Genomic DNA, 15,987 nt, shown 5'->3' on the forward strand with positions numbered 1-15,987 from the left:
TGTTGATAAATTATTGGATGGAAAAACATCATTATAGTAGCGCCTCTGATTTGTTGTCACGTATTGTGTGTGTGTGTATATATATATATATATATATATGTGTATATATATATATATATATATATATATATGAGTACACATAAAGTCCCCTCCAAATGGATTGGAACGGCATGATCAATTCCTTTGTTTTTGTTGTATACTGAAGACATTTGGGTTTCAGATCAAAAGATGAATATGAGACAAAAGATCGGAATTCCAGCTTTATTTCATGGTATTTACATCTCAATGTGTTAAACAACTTGGGACAGAGCACCTTTTGTTTGAAGCCATCCACTTTTCAAGTAAGCGTAAGTATTGGAACAGACATGATTACCAAATTAACGCAAAGTGAATAACATTTGGTGGAATAACCCTAATTTGAAATAACTACGTCAAGCCTGCAACCCATTGCCTTCACCAGACTTGGATTCTTCATCTGAAATGTTTTTTCGGTCAGTTCTTGTTTGTTTCTGGGGGTTTCTCCCATCAGTCTCCTGCAGGAGATAAAATGCATGCTCAATTGGGTTAAGGTCCAGTGATTGACTTGGCCAGTCTAAGACCTTCCACTTTTCCCCCCTGATGAAGTCCTTTGTTGTGCTGGCAGTGTGTTTTGGTTCATTGTCTTGTTGCATGATGAAGCTTCTCCCGATTAGTTTGTATCCATTTTTCTTTAAATTGCCAGCTTCATCATGCAACAAGACAATGACCCAATAAACACTACCAACACAACAAAGGACTTCATCAGTGGGGAAAAGGTGGAAGGTCTTAGATTGGCCAAGTCAATCACCAAACCTTAAACCAATAGAGCATTCATTTTACCTCCTGAAGAGGAGACTGAAGGGAGAACCCCCCCAAAACAAACAAGAACTGGAAGAGGCTGCAGCAAAGGCCTGGAAAAGTCAATGGGTCGCACGCTTGATGCAGTTATTGCAAGTAAGGGTTATGACACCAAATATTAAATGTTATTCACTTTGAGTTAATTTAATCGTCTGTTCCAATACTTTTGCTCACTTGAAAAGTGGGTGGCTTCAAGCAAAATGTGCTCTGTCCTGAATTGTTTAACATATCTAGATGTAAATACCATGAAATGAAAGCTGGAATTCTGAACTTTTGTCTCATATTCATCTTTTCATCTGAAACCTAAACAAAGGAATTTACCTTGCCGTTCCAATGCTTTTGGAAGAGACTGTGTTTGTGTGTGTGTGTGCGTGTGTGTGTGTGTGTGTGTGTGTGTGTGTGACAGTAGAACGCAAAAATGGGTTACGATGTTAAAAATGGGGATGTGTACCCCACTTTATACTCAGACCAAGCAGTTTATCTGGTGTAATTGTGAAAGGGGAGGTGCTTTCGGGCAAGGGGTCGACCTAATAAATGATGTAAGACAATGAGTGAGAGGTACACCAAACGCATGGCGGAATGGGACTGAAGAAGGCTTTTTAAGGGTGGGTAAAGCAGTGCTTCTCAAACTGGGGGTCGGTGAGCCGTAGCTTGGGGACCACAAAATAATTTACAATAAATTAGTATCTTGTATCATTTTAAAAAAGTACATACAGTGGGTACGGAAAGTATTCAGACCCCCTTAAATGTTTCACTCTTTGTTATATTGCAGCCATTTGCTAAAATCATTTAAGTTCATTTTTTTCCTCATTTTCCTCACCCCCTATTGACAGAAAAAAACAGAATTGTTTAAATTTATGCAGATTTATTCATAAGGATAAACTGAAATAGCCATACAGCCATAAGTATTCAGACCCTTTGCTCCGTATTTAGTAGAAGCACCCTTTTGTGCTAATACAGCCATGAGTCTTTTGGGGAATGATGCAACACGTTTTTCATACCTGGATTTGGGGATCCTCTGCCATTCCTCCTTGCAGATCCTCTCCAGTTCTGTCAGGTTGGATGGTGAACATTGGTGGGCAGCCATCTTCAGGTCTCTCCAGTGATGCTCAATTGGGTTTAAGTCAGGGCTCTGGCTGTGCCATTCAAGAACAGTCACAGAGTTGTTCTGAAGGCACTCCTTTGTTATTTTAGCTGTATGCTTAGGATCATTGTCTTGTTGGAAGGTGAACCTTCGGCCCAGTCTGAGGTTCTGAGCACTCTGGAGAAGGTTTTCGTCCAGGATAGCCCTGTACTTGTCCGCATTCATCTTTCCTTCGATTGCAACCAGTCGTCCTGTCCCTGCAGCTGAAAAACACCCCCACAGCATGACGCTGCCGCCACCATGCTTCACTGTTGGGACTGTATTGGACAGGTGATGAGCAGTGCCTGGTTTTCTCCACACACACCGTTTAGAATTAAGGCCAACAAGTTCTATCTAGAATCTTATTTCTCACCATCTTGGAGTCCTTCAGCTGTTTTTTTAGCAAACCCCTTGCGGGCCTTCATGTGTCGTCCACCGAGGAGAGGCTTCCGTCGGGGCACTCTGACATAACGTCTAGACTGGTGGAGGGCTGCAGTGATGGTTGACTTTCTCCCATCTCCTGACTGCATCTCCGGAGCTCAGTCACGGTGATCTTTGGGTTCTTCTTTATCTCTCTCACCAAGGCTCCTTTCCACTGATTGCTCAGTTTGGCCGGACAGCCAGTTCTAGGAAGGGTTCTGGTTATCCCAAACGTCTTCCATTTAAGGATTATGGAGGCCACTGTGCTCTTCGGAACCTTAAGTGCAGCAGAAATCTTTCTGTAAGCTTGGCCAGATCTGTGCCTTGCCACAATTCTGTCTCTGAGCTCTTCAGGCAGTTCCTTTGACCTCATGAGTTGCATTTGCTCTGACATGCACCGTGGTCTGTAAGGTCTTATAAAGACAAGTGTGTGGCTTTCGTAATCAAGTCCAATCAGTATAATCAAACACAGCTGGACTCCAATGAAGGTGTAGAACCAGCTCAAGGATGATTAGAAGAAATGGACAGCGACCCGAGTTAAATATGAGTGTCACAGCAAAGGGTCTGAATAGTTATGGCTGTGTGATATTTCAGTTTTTGTTTTTTAATAAATCTGCAAAAATTTCAACAATTCCATTTTTTTCTGTCAATATGGGGTGCTGTGTGTACATTGAGGGAAAAAATGAAATATGATTTTAGCAAATGGCTGCAATATAACAAAGAGTGAAAAAATGTAAGGGGGTCTGAATACTTTCCGTACCTACTGTATATACATACATACATGGCAATAAGAGGTACACATGGCATGTACACGTTTAATTGCCATTAGGATTAGGATTGGCATTATGAGGGGGGTCCTTTTAAAGAAGTTCTCCCCTGGACCCAAAAAGTTTGAGAACATCTGGTCTAAATGTCCCCCCTTTCCGCAAAGGGCCAAATATGTTTGTACATTCTGTTGTGAATGGACATTGAATCTTTTAGTGGTCTTACAGTAATTACAAATTAGTACAATTTACTTTACATATGTATACAACATATAGTGAGGAGGAGGAGGTGGAGAAAGAGGGTGTGCATTCATTTTCCCTTTTTATGAGTGATGATGCAATATTGTTAGTTATAATAGAAAGAGAGTGAAAGCGACAGAGAGAGAGAGAGAGAGAGAGAGAGAGAGAGACATGAAAATGCATGTCCCATCGCATGCGTTGTGTCCAAAAGGGTCCTTTGGCGCTGCTTCATGCATTTAGTCTTTGTACCCACAAATGCTGCACTTGATCCACTGATGCAGCATGGACGTGTGGACCACAAGGGTGGTTTGGATAGGATGGCTCAAGGTTTGGCATGGGTGGGAGTAGTTCCAGTTCTGCGCCGCCCGTGGTTCATCCGGCATCTTGAATGACGAGATGCTTGTCGCTCATCCCGGTCTACGTTCAGAGTCCATTTTGTTTCCTTGTTGTGTGCGTGCGTATGTTTGTGAAGTGAGGTGTGTTTTTCTCTGCTCTTATATCGATGTCTCCCACAGCTGCACAGAGAACAAGAGAAGATTAAAAAAAAGGAGCGTATAGAGGCATACTTTCACTTAGTGGCATCTTGTGGGTGTTGGTGCAATTAAGTGTCAGCAATTTGTTTATGTATCGTATTTTCATGACCATAATGCGCACTTAAAAGTCTTAAATTTTCTCCAAAATGGGCGGGGCGCCTTATAATACGGCGCGCCTTATGTGTGCACCGAGTTCCAAAATCTATAAATTTGTGTGATGAGCGCTCCGCTTGACATTTCCTGCCGACACGCTACTTAAATAGAGGAAAGGTTGATGTGGCTGAGGACAACATGCGGACGTTCAAGGGCGAAGGGTGCGTGTGACAGAGGAGGCTAAAGACACGCCCCCAGTAGGTATATAGCACCTGTATGTGCATTGTGCAAAACAACATCGGTTTGGCTAAGGACCCCCGAAAACGGCACCTACGAAGAGACGCGCTTATGAAGCACAGTTTAAACTGCAAGCTATCAGTTACCTGGAGGAACAAGGGAATCAAGCAGCTGCGAGAGAATTCAAGATCAACGAATCCATGGTTCGCAAGTGGAGGAAGCAGGAAAACGACCTTCGCCAAGTCAAGAAGACGAAGCTGAGTTTCCGTGGCAACAAGGCGAGGTGGCCTATAATCCAATGGATTAATGAGCAAAGAACAGCTGGGAGAAGCGTCTCTACAGTCACCATTCGATTGAGTGTAATAACTCGGAGCTTGCCATCATTCCGGGAGGCTTGACGAAGGAACTCCAACCGCTGGACATCGGTGTAAACAGGGCGTTCAGAGTGAATTTGCGAGCGGCGTGGGAGCGATGGATGACAGATGGCGAACACAGCTTGACTAAGATTATGAGGCAGCGCCGGGCGAGTTACGCCACAATTTGTGAATGGATTGTGGATGCTCGGGCTAACGTATCTGCTTGCACTGTTGTTCGAGCTTTCGTAAAAGCCGGCATCGTTTCTGAGGAGCTGCACGGCAACGAGATTGACTCCCACAATGAACCTGCCGTGTTTGATGGAGAACTTGCCCAGCTGTTCATTTCGGATACAGAAGATGAGGAATTTGATGGATTTGTGGATGAGGATTGATCAAAAAATAACATGAGTACATTGTTAAATACTTCAATAAAGTACAACCGAACTCAGTTTTGCTCCCGCTGCCTTTTTAAAAACATTGTTTTAGCGTGCATGCATGCTACCGTATGTTTTAAGATAGCATATGTTTTACCATGCCTGCGCCCAATAATGCGCTGCGCCTGGTGTATGTGTTAAATACAGAAATAGACCCCGTAACTGAGACTGCGCCTTTTAATACGGTGCGCCTTATGGTCGTGAAAATACAGTAATCGATATTTAATTCATTGTATTGTTCGTATTGTACTGAGCAGCCAGACACTTTCTATGTCATTGTAAGTTCTATAGTTTTCTATATATATATAAAGAGAGAGAGCAAGAGAGAGAAAGAGAAAGATGGATGGTTGGAGAAAAGAGTGATGGAGAAAGATGGAGAAATAGAGAGAGACAGTAGCGACAGATGATCACCTTTAAAAACAGTATTTTATGTTTGCTTGGATTATCTGTTCCATTTGTTTGGTGATCTATAACATTAAAGTGGAGAAAGGATGCAAAAAAATAAGAATTTGAGAAGGTGGCAAATACTTGGACGGACAGACAGATTAGATCGATTAGATAGGTAGGTAGGTAGGTAGATACACAGACAGACAGACGGCCGGACAGATCAACTGACCCTGGCACTCTGCCTGTTTGCTTTCCTCTGGTCGTCGGGCAGAGGAGGCATGGGGTAAGGGTATCTCCTGCTAGATGCAATGGATCCTGTAGAGGAAGTGGGAGACTTGGCGGGGGAAAGGGTTCTGCAGGCAAAAGAGTAGAGGACATCAATTCAAACATAAAAAAAACAATGAAGGATAAATCAATATGTTGAAGGTTGCCCCCAATGCTGCTTTGGCTTGTCGGCAGAAGCACGCATACACTAAATCAATCATCATCATCAGCAGCTTCATCAGCTTGTGCGGGCAGAGCACGCCAGTTCCCAGCAGTGTGGCTGCACTCGTGTTCCCTCACATCTTACTTGACTTACTTGACATTTTTTACTTTTTTATTATTTTTAGCTCGCAGCAACATTCTTCTTAAAGTGGTTGATCCAATGTGAGGAATGCTGAGTGTGAGGTCAATGCTGGGAAAAGAGCAAGCGCAACCGCCGACGGAGATGCACGAACAAGTCAAGGAGCCACAAAGAACTTGAGCCTGACAACACGTCAGCACAGTGGAGGAGAGACGGGATGGGGCTGATACGGTCTTCATTGTCTTACATAGTTAAACATATTGAATTCAAAAAATGGCATGAGCCCCTCCCACTATATAACTAACGAGCGCCATCTATGACTATTTTCCGAAATTGCAAGTTACTTAGAATAACTTGGCCTCTTTCTAGTACAACTACATCTTACCGTTAACCATCAAGCTCTGCCTACAATGCGAAAAATGTAGCTTCCCTGAAGTATTATTTGGCCTACAGTGTCTTTGTTGTGGTGACCCACGTGGAGCGCACGCGGCGAGCCGACGCCGAGTCGCGGACGGCTCCACTGCCAAGTGGGCTGCTACTAGCGGCTAGGTTAGTACGTATAAGCCGCGAGTGGGCTCGTTGACCGGCGTCCATCCAGTACACACAGCATTTGAGCGCGGAGACAAAGGCTTTTCTCAAATTTGGCAGGATTGTTAAAAACACTCTTTGGTGTGTCATATTTACAATACATATATATTTTTTTACCTTACAGGGACATCAAAGAGCATCTACATACTGGTTTATTGTCCGTTACGGAAATATCGAAAAACTAATTTGGGTAATTACCGATGATGTTCATTGAGGGACGCTGTGGCAAAAACCTATGAAATACATACATAAATAAAAATATATAAAATAAATATCAATTGTCTAGCTCGCTATCAATCTATCTATAGTAAGTTACAAAGTATCGTATCTATCATTGGGTGCTGGTCTACTTACATACAGTATTTGAAACACTGTATTGTCAAGCAAATCATTTTTGGGGAATGTATTTAGTGCCACCACACCATATATTAAATAACTGGAAAAAAATTCTCTTAATATCATGGAAAAATCCACATCATGCTTTCTAGGTTCCTGCACCACCATTTAAGAAATAATATTTGACATGCAAAATCACAATAGATGAGAACCCCCCGCCACCCTTCACCATCTCTCCTCGGTTGTTATGGAAACAATTGGTGGTGGGCACAGCGTTCAGAGTGGCGACCTGGTGTTGGTCAAAGTGTGGGGGGGGGCACAGTGACGGTCAGACTGTCACACCCTGGGTTGACACACACACCCACTTGACACCACAACGATTAACATGCAGACGCAAGAGGACATGAAGGGGATTGAAGAGAAAATGTACAGTAACGATCTTATTCCACATAGACATTTTGGTTCAACAGAAAAAAGCGACAAGAGCCAGACAAAAAAAAGAAAACAAAAAAAAAAACATTCTTTATACTTAGCAGCAATCCCGAACTGGGACTAATTTTTTGATTTAATCATTTCAATTTGCTTGGCCAAGCCACAAATGAAAGTGAGGGGAGGAGGAGGATGAGGGGTTCTAGACAAGCAGGACACAGTCTGAGATAATACCTAAGGTACGGTCCTTGTGTGTTTTTATTCACATCTTCTACCCATTTAGTTACATCATAATAGTCTGCTTTGTCGTGAGGGGTTAAATACCTGTGGGTGGGGGGGGGGGGGGGGGGGTATGACACCAACAAGGAGAGGAGAGGGATTGAAAGAATGAAAGGATAGAAAAGGAGCCAGTGATGGAGGGAGGAGAGGAAGAGGAGACATTTTAGGAGAGCAGAGCAGAGACATCCTGAACAGACAGCATGATGCAACTGGACAGTGGATGAACTCCATGGAAAAGTCACACATTTACTACACACACACACACACACACACACACACACCACCCTGCGTTGTGCATTCCAAGTCTCGGCTACATCATTACATCATTCCTTTGTCAGTGGCATGCTCGCAATGCAAAGAGACGCACGCTCCTTGTGATGCCAAACAGCCCGTGCACACGGATGTCCTCACGGTGCATTCGCAGGCATTCGGTAAATGACAAATCCTGAGACGAAGCGCACTCGCAGGACACTTCATTAGGTGCACCTACACCATCTCACAAATCCAATATACAGTGGAACCTCAGTTTTCCTTCCTTGCGTCTACCTTGAAGCATGACATCCACTACAAAACTGCTCCCACAATATTGTGAAATTAAGGTATCGTTCAAAAGCGAGCCTTACTATTTATGTTGTTGGATTGTGCAGGTGTACCTAATATTGTTGCATGTGAGTGTATTAGGCTTAAAATACTCCCGGATACTATAACACTATAAAATCATATAACTATAACACTTGTCCAACATTTTTCACTCATTTTATTTACTTTGTTGCCCCCACAAATATAATACAGTATTTCATTATACTGATTTTGTAAAAGTTGCAGGAAAAAATATATATATATTTTTGTTGCTTATTGTTTTGTTTCATAGTCGGAAATCAAAGTAAGCAATTAGAATGGGGTGGGCAAACATTTGTGCTCAAGGGCCACACTTGATTTTTAAAATAGACAGAGGGGCCAGGCCATTTGATGAGATAGAAATAGGTAACTAAATAAAAAAACACATACACTTGCATGACTGTATTGTCAATTATTTATATTTGTCTAAATAAAAATCCTTCTCTCACTATTCTGGCATTGAGCAAATATAAATAATTTTGGTCATCCTAATTGACCTAAAACCGGAAACTTTTAGTCTGAATTCATGTCAGTCAAGAACAGTCAAGAAAAAAAACCATAATATATCTTATTATAGCACGACTGTGTGTGTGTAAAATATTGACGTAAATAATACAAGAATAATCTATTTTTTTTAACTCTAATTAATTATTAAAATGCAATTTTTTTTTACATGTATAATGTACATTTGTTTATTCACAAATATTGTTCTGGCGTCATTGGCATTAAATTAATTAATAAATCATGTACTGAGCTAAATGATGTACTGATCATGTACTGAGCGCGGGCCATACTTTGCCCACCCCTGATTTGTTTATTTGTTTATTTATTTTTGAGTCCCTTTTCCCACACAACAAGATTATTGGAGCTCACCGCTGCCCATCACTGGGAACTTACTCTGTGGAGTTCGAGCGAGCACGGAACTTCTTTCCTTTCACTTTCTTACGGTGTCCACTCATGTTTCCTGGCGAGACACAAAGGCAAAAGCCATGAATTGTATGAGAGAGACGTTCGTCTGCAGCATTTGTCGGGCTTTACCTTGCCACGAGTTGCTCCTCGGTCGCCCGTTCTCACAGATGTCTGAGATGTGTTTGGCATCTGGGATTCTCTCGCTCCACGAGTGGGACAGGCCATTAGATCTGCACGCATGCACGTACAGAAGGATGCCATTGATTTTATGTAATTGGTACATAAGTTGCGAAAGATCCTTACATTTTTGTGGCAGACGTGGAGACTAAATGAGCAGCAGACAGAAACGTTGTAATAGGCAAAAATGACAAGATACACTGAGAGCTCAATGTTAAGATGTTCAAATTGTCCGTGAAATCATACAATTCGGAATTGGGCCAACATTTTCGGGAAAAACCTCAGAGGCAAAACCTTGGTCATGCGTAGCGACAAAAGTGTCCGTCCTGGCTGCTCAGGGCCAAAGCGAAGTTCATGAATAATTCAAGAAGAATGCAGTGCACATTGAAATGTCAGCTTTTGCAAGTTTCGTCTTTATGTGAAGAGGCTCGCCTCCCAGACACAAGCAGTAACACTTGTATGCTGTAACTGATAAAAATGGAGTTCCTCTCCTATGGTGGCGACATAACCCGAATTTGTATGTAACTAGCCTAGTGTTTCACAACATTTATTGAGCCAAGGCACATATTTTACATGAGAAAAATCTCGCAGGAAAGACTAACAAATTATCTAATTTCACTGAATTGGTCCCCCCAAAATCTATTTACTCCGAATAATGTACCTTTGCTTATCTATCTATGCTGCCGATATATGGTGACAGGCAGAACAATTTAATGCTCTTCCACTCGATGGCAGAAGGTACAATTAACCTGCGTATTCCCCTGTTGCCTTTCATACAACAGAATAATAGCTTAGTGTTCAACCAAACAGTCCCACATTTCACACTAAGTCAATCTGTGAGTAATTCGAAACAAGATCATCATTATTTCATCACGAGATATAATTTTTGTAACGTTTTTGTTTGGTGGTGTGCTGTGAAATGAAGTATGTGCTTTGGCTCGAGACAGGTTGGGAAACACAAGCCAAGAGGTTTCACTGTACTCAAAGAAAGGTCTGACACTGCGAACGCAGGATATGATGAATAGACATATGATAAATGGAGTGACTGACCTGCCAGCCACTGAAGGCGCCCATGATACTGTTTACACACATTGACACGCATACAGTAAGAGTGAGTGAATGAATGAAGCGTGAGGAGATGGCGCACCTGAAGCCAAACAGTGAGATGTTCTGAGTGATGGATGGGATGGAGGGAGTGAAGGACAGGGTGCAAATCTGAAGGTGCGACAGACACGCTGACCTCTTCTTGGAGCTGCAGCCCGAGTTGGTGCTCACACCGGGCGGCATGTCGCTGTAAAAGGAGTCGGCGTCGCTCGGCTTCGTCACGTAGTCGCCTGGCGGCATTTGTCTGTGCATGCAAGAGACGCTATTCATCTTGATGTACTGTATGTGTACACGCACACAGACTGAATATTTTTCCTTTCATTTATTTGCCCCTCCAACCTGCCTCGGAGATCATTTCACATTTTCCAGCTGAGGGAAAGAAAAGTCAAGCCTTTGTAATATAATTAAGCACTGATCAGTGTCGTCTTGCTGCAACAAATTCAAACACCATGATAAACAATTGACATCAAATCTGACTTCCAAAAATAATCATTAAAAAATGTGTACCTTTCCTTACTGTATACAGTATGACTGTATATCTGCAAATAGTGGTTTAATTAGTCAGATTGGGGAGAACTTTATTTGAACAAATGCATTTTTGGAATAATAAACAATGTTGCTGGCAAATTACAATGTATGTGAAGTGAAAAAGGACTTTAAAACTAAATAAAAACGACTATTCTGTAGAAATACAGAGATAGGCTAAGATCATCTTTCATAATGTGCACGGAATTTACAAAAAAAGCTGTGCAGGTAGATTATTCCTGTATTGGTAGGTGCTGGTGTTTTGGTTAGCCAAGGACTTCAAGTTCGCGTAGTAGTCCATGTGTACGAAAATTCGACCGATATATTTACAGCTGGGCCATTCAATGGAATCGGTGCTATTTGCATGCCCGGGAAACAAAATGTATAAATGCACAATAAAACTGTCAAATATATCTTTTTTTTTTTTTTTTTAATCAAGCAAAGTGTCCTGCACATTGATCTACAATACAATTTAAAAGACAAATTGAAACTACTTTGAACACAGGAAAGAAAACCGCATTTGTTGCCTGTCCCGACTTCCTAAAATTCGACTTTACCATGAAATATGTTAATTAATTTATTTTTTAAAAACACACACACACAGTTTCTGTTGCAGTGCAGCGGGTCTTAGCCTAACACATTAGCCCCTCCGGAAAATTTGTAATATCCCACAAGTCACACGCTCCACAGGAAGTGGCACCATTCAGATCCTCTGCAGGCTATGAAAAGGCTAAAAGTAAGTTCACTGATTAATTTTTCTGTATATTTGGTGATTTTTCAACGATGGCTGAAGTAGGGAGTTAAAATCTCGGCAGAGTCCTGTTACCAACATCATTTAGTTGATGTTATTTGTTTATTTTTTGAAATGCAACTTTTGTTTACAATTGACATATGTAACTAAAAGGGATGTGCTGCAGTCACAGTCTCATATTATGACCCCGTATGACTCCAGAAAACGTAACATTAAAAAAAATAATAAAATAAACCAAAAAAGCCTCAAATCTGCATGTGCAGCATGGTCATGAACTAAAATATTGTGAGTCAACAAACCGGCAGAATCTTCGGTGAACCTCAGACTCCACGTAGCGTCTCTGCTTGTAGCTCCTGTGAGGAGGCACGCCATTACTCAATATTGGAACACATCTGCTGCCAAATATGTTGCATCATGTCCATGTTTATTATTATCATAGCTCAAAGCCTAATATTGTCCTTCCAATTACATGGCACCACAAACAAGTAGTGGTCAACATTAGCTGCACCAGCGCAATCTAATGCAGTGGCTCCCAAAAAATACTTGAATAAAACTAGAACAGTAAAAGTAAAATAAAAATTGTACCTCAATAAATGCTTGAAATCTTCAAGGTTAAATGCATTTTTAAAGTTAAAAGTTCAGTACAACAGAACTGTACTTAGGCAGCGATTCTTTCGCATATGTTAGCAGTACCCATAACACAAATTGAGAATCCTTCATATTATGAGTCAGGACAAATGGTATATAAAAAGGCATTTAACAACATTGGAAATTCCACTGTAACAGTTGAAACTTGAATTGGGAGCGCAAATTATACACCACTGCGAACTATAACCACAATAATTGACGTATGCCTCTCTGACTGTTAAACTAGGCATTATTATATTTCTGAAGGTCCTTTTTGGGACACAGTTCTCTATCTCGCATTAGATTGTGTAGGTGTACCTAAAGAAGTGGCTGTTGAGTGTACAAGACTAAAAGAGTACAGTGTCATGTTGTGTAGTCACTTACTTGTAGCACCAGGCCGTCACAGCCAGTATGAGAACGAGGAAGAGGATTGAGCCAACGATGGCACTGATGATGATGTTGGTACTGGTTATGCCTGACCCACAGGATGAGGAAGATACGTTTGTGTTTATTGTGTTTACAGTTTCATGCATTTGGAAGACACGCATAACACACACACACACACACACATAGCAAGGAGAGTGTCAGCGGAGAAAAAGAGGGACTTGGGTTTAACCACTGCTATCTTTTCTTTCTTTCAATTTTGAAGGGAGTTGCCAGGTTCCCATTCAGGGTTGACACCTAAAACTTCACACGTTCGTTCAATAAAGCTGGAGTTGGGATGGTAGGAGGAGGAAAAATCAGGAAGTAAAAAAGGAACTCAAATCTAACCTCAAGTCACTCCGTCAAAGACTTTGGCCTGTTGACAAAGAATGGGTGTGAAAAAAAACAAAACAAAAAAACATAAAGAATGAATGGCGATGAACAATTAAGGAACAAATGAAATAGTCAAACACAGCAACATATTAGGAATGGGGGTGTTTTGTTTGAGAAGGAGTAAATAAAAGTCCAATGTGGATGAAAGAAAGCGAGTACAGAATACATGGGAACAAAGGGCGGGCGCTACCTGAAACGGAGGCTGTGGGTCCCACCACAAGATAGCTGAGAGTTGACGTGGAGTTACAGTCCTCTCCGGCCCAGCCCAGGTAACACACACACTTCAGCTCATTGCTGCACACCTGAACCCAAATAAAATATTCATGGTCTCATAATGTTCTCCCCAACTCCGCCCGGCCATTTGATGGATTTGGTGTAGCATGATTGTAGTCAGTAGTGGGTCGTCACTATTTCTCCACAAACAGTCAGATTCAAATTACTGTGCGTTTCTATTATTGCTGTGATGAGTCACAGTGGCCCAACAGAGGCTGGCTCTCTTAGCTTGCCCAAGAAGAAGTATTAATGATGCACAGTTGGTACGCTACCGGGAAACTTGCAATACAGTGAACATGGCCAAGATGCCATTGTTTATCATGCAAGCCACAGTCAGGGTTTCATGAAATAAAAATGCCGTGCGTAGCTTCACCATCGCTACACTACTTTATATTATTACTAGTTTATTATTGCTGTTGCTTGTTTATTTCCACATCAAGAACGGAGTTACGCGGTAATATATACTGTACCTGCTATGTTAATGCATTGTGAGTTGACCATTGGGTCTGTACATCACTGCCGTCTTTAGTGTGCATCTCTGAATAACCGTGAGCACACTGTTCATTCACCTAGGGCCATCGGTGCGAAAGTCAGTATTTGACGCACCTGGCTTGAGCGTTTTCAAGTTACGCCGATTCGGCCGGTTTGCACGTCAACGCTTGAGAGGCGTGACTCACTGAAATCGGCCGGTGGGTAGAATTCCCCGAATGTGGATTTTTCCTGAGACGTGTGAAAGTCTCTGAAATCTACTCTAAGACTGTGTCACATTTTAAATGTGGAATTAACCCTCGTAGAGGAAACGGAAGTTAATGGTCACCTGTCAGACGTCGGCACCGCTCATCTAACTGGCTAAGGGGCATGTGCTTATCTGTTCTCTAATCTCTACATTTGCTTCAATTCAGTGGCCATTGTGCTGCTCCTTCTGGTGTGTGCACCTTGGCCACCTGCGGCAGTATAATAAAGACATACAGATATACATGGAGAAGGTCACAGCTCCTCAATAAATTCAAGTAATATTAGCCTTTCTTCGCAGAGGATGAAGAATACATGCCTGTGAGTATTGTTATTGTTATCTGTCTACATGTGTTGCTCCACTGTTTGTGTTTAAATATCCTTTGCATAAATGGTTATAATATCGCGACACCGATGCTATTCATTAGCCCACCTGTGGCGTTTTGTGTTGTTTTCTAGCATTAAACTCAACTTTATGCTAGACTTTTTCAAGGCAAAGTTATGTGGTTGTTATAAATAAACGACGTGTAATTGTCTTTGTTTCACGTTTAGTTTGACAGTAAACTTCAACTGGGAACCTTGAAGTCTCTTTACTGAAGAATTGTTCACTGTGTCAAACTGCTGCTTGTTGTGAAGTGAGTTGAGTTTAGTTTGCTGCCACCATACAGCGGGTAAAACCCAACTGAAGGGCCCAGGTACCAAATGTACAGCCCGCCACTGTGAATAGTTGATGATGCCTGCATGTGTGGGTGCTTTGTACCCCGTGTCCCGAACAGATGCTTTTGTCTGTGGTCCCGGGGCAGGTGCTGAAGTTGAACTGCTGGATGGGGAGACATTTGTGGTTGAAACAGAGGCGCTCTGTCCCACAGGCCGTGCCATCCTCCACGTAGCCAAGGTCGGTGTCTCCATCAATCAAAACGTGAGCACCACTGACACGCGCACAGTCAATTTTGCGGTTAGGTCTGGTTTTGTGTTCTCGCTATGTGGTTAGCAATGACTAAGTACCTGCAGTCCAGAGAGGCGCTGTGTCTCGCCACTGAGAAGGAGGTGAGGCCTCCCTGTAGTTCTCCCAGTCGTGGGGCAGGTGAGATGTTGGAGCACAGCAGGTAACCGCAGTGAACGTCCCTGAAACGCGGAGGTGGAAGTAGGAGTTCAGTGGAGATGCGCAGGCAAGTCTCACACGCACAGAAAAGACACACTTACTGCTTGCTACATTGGATCCAGGTGTCTCTGTCCTTCCCACAGTTGCCCTTCTCTGTGCCCTCAATGTTGAGCTTCTCGTAACAGAACTTGTCAGCCGCCGTGGCCTCTGGAGGGTAAACCACATGACACAAAGTCACAGATAGAGCGTACGCCTCATGCACCAGGCACGTGTCGTGCTGGAGACTGTGCTCGAGTGCTAAAAGGTCACAGGTTTGAATCCCGTTAGACTTACTCTCTCCCCAAATGTACTTGCACTGCTTGTCTTTGGTTTTGCATCGCCCATTAAAACAGCGCCCCTAAAGAGGAAAAATAACATGTCAAGAGTGTGACGAGTGTTTGGATAAATATTTGAAACTGTTGGGAATTGATAGGAAGGTCTCACTTGGTCTTTTTCACACGTGTAGCCATCCATCTTATGCACATTTGGTGGACACTGTAAAAACAAGACATGATGAAGATCAGTGACTTAGTTGAGTATTTTGGCTGAGAGGGGAGCTTGCGCTCACCTGGCTGGAGTTTCCTGTGCAGTTTTCCGGGATGTCACAGTCGTTCACTGAATCCCGGCACACGACCCCCAAGAATTCCATCTGTG

General features: G+C 42.4%; 1 protein-coding gene across 4 annotated transcripts in view; it reads right to left on the minus strand.

Annotated features, from left to right (window-relative positions):
• Positions 1 to 1,688: 1,688 nt before the first annotated feature.
• The window catches only part of adam22 (ADAM metallopeptidase domain 22), a 76,414-nt gene continuing 62,115 nt past the window's right edge, over positions 1,689 to 15,987 (minus strand). Inside the window, exons 18-31 of one of the 4 annotated variants that reach the window (XM_061674011.1) lie at positions 15,902 to 15,982; positions 15,778 to 15,828; positions 15,628 to 15,691; positions 15,396 to 15,501; positions 15,198 to 15,317; positions 14,953 to 15,121; positions 13,378 to 13,489; positions 12,756 to 12,846; positions 12,044 to 12,097; positions 10,605 to 10,712; positions 9,317 to 9,417; positions 9,176 to 9,242; positions 5,693 to 5,816; positions 1,689 to 3,938 (exon numbers count right to left, since the gene is read on the minus strand). In XM_061674011.1, the coding sequence (XP_061529995.1) occupies positions 3,918 to 3,938; positions 5,693 to 5,816; positions 9,176 to 9,242; positions 9,317 to 9,417; positions 10,605 to 10,712; positions 12,044 to 12,097; positions 12,756 to 12,846; positions 13,378 to 13,489; positions 14,953 to 15,121; positions 15,198 to 15,317; positions 15,396 to 15,501; positions 15,628 to 15,691; positions 15,778 to 15,828; positions 15,902 to 15,982 (1,269 nt within the window). In that variant the 3' untranslated portion in view covers positions 1,689 to 3,917. Of the gene's footprint in view, positions 3,939 to 5,692; positions 5,817 to 9,171; positions 9,243 to 9,316; positions 9,418 to 10,511; positions 10,713 to 12,043; positions 12,098 to 12,755; positions 12,847 to 13,142; positions 13,171 to 13,377; positions 13,490 to 14,952; positions 15,122 to 15,197; positions 15,318 to 15,395; positions 15,502 to 15,627; positions 15,692 to 15,777; positions 15,829 to 15,901; positions 15,983 to 15,987 lie in introns of those variants that run through there. The other 3 variants (XM_061674010.1, XM_061674012.1, XM_061674013.1) reach the window with 3 other exon arrangements.

Source organism: Phycodurus eques, chromosome 4 (genome assembly GCF_024500275.1).
Source record: "Phycodurus eques isolate BA_2022a chromosome 4, UOR_Pequ_1.1, whole genome shotgun sequence".
NCBI classification, from domain to species: domain Eukaryota; kingdom Metazoa; phylum Chordata; class Actinopteri; order Syngnathiformes; family Syngnathidae; genus Phycodurus; species Phycodurus eques.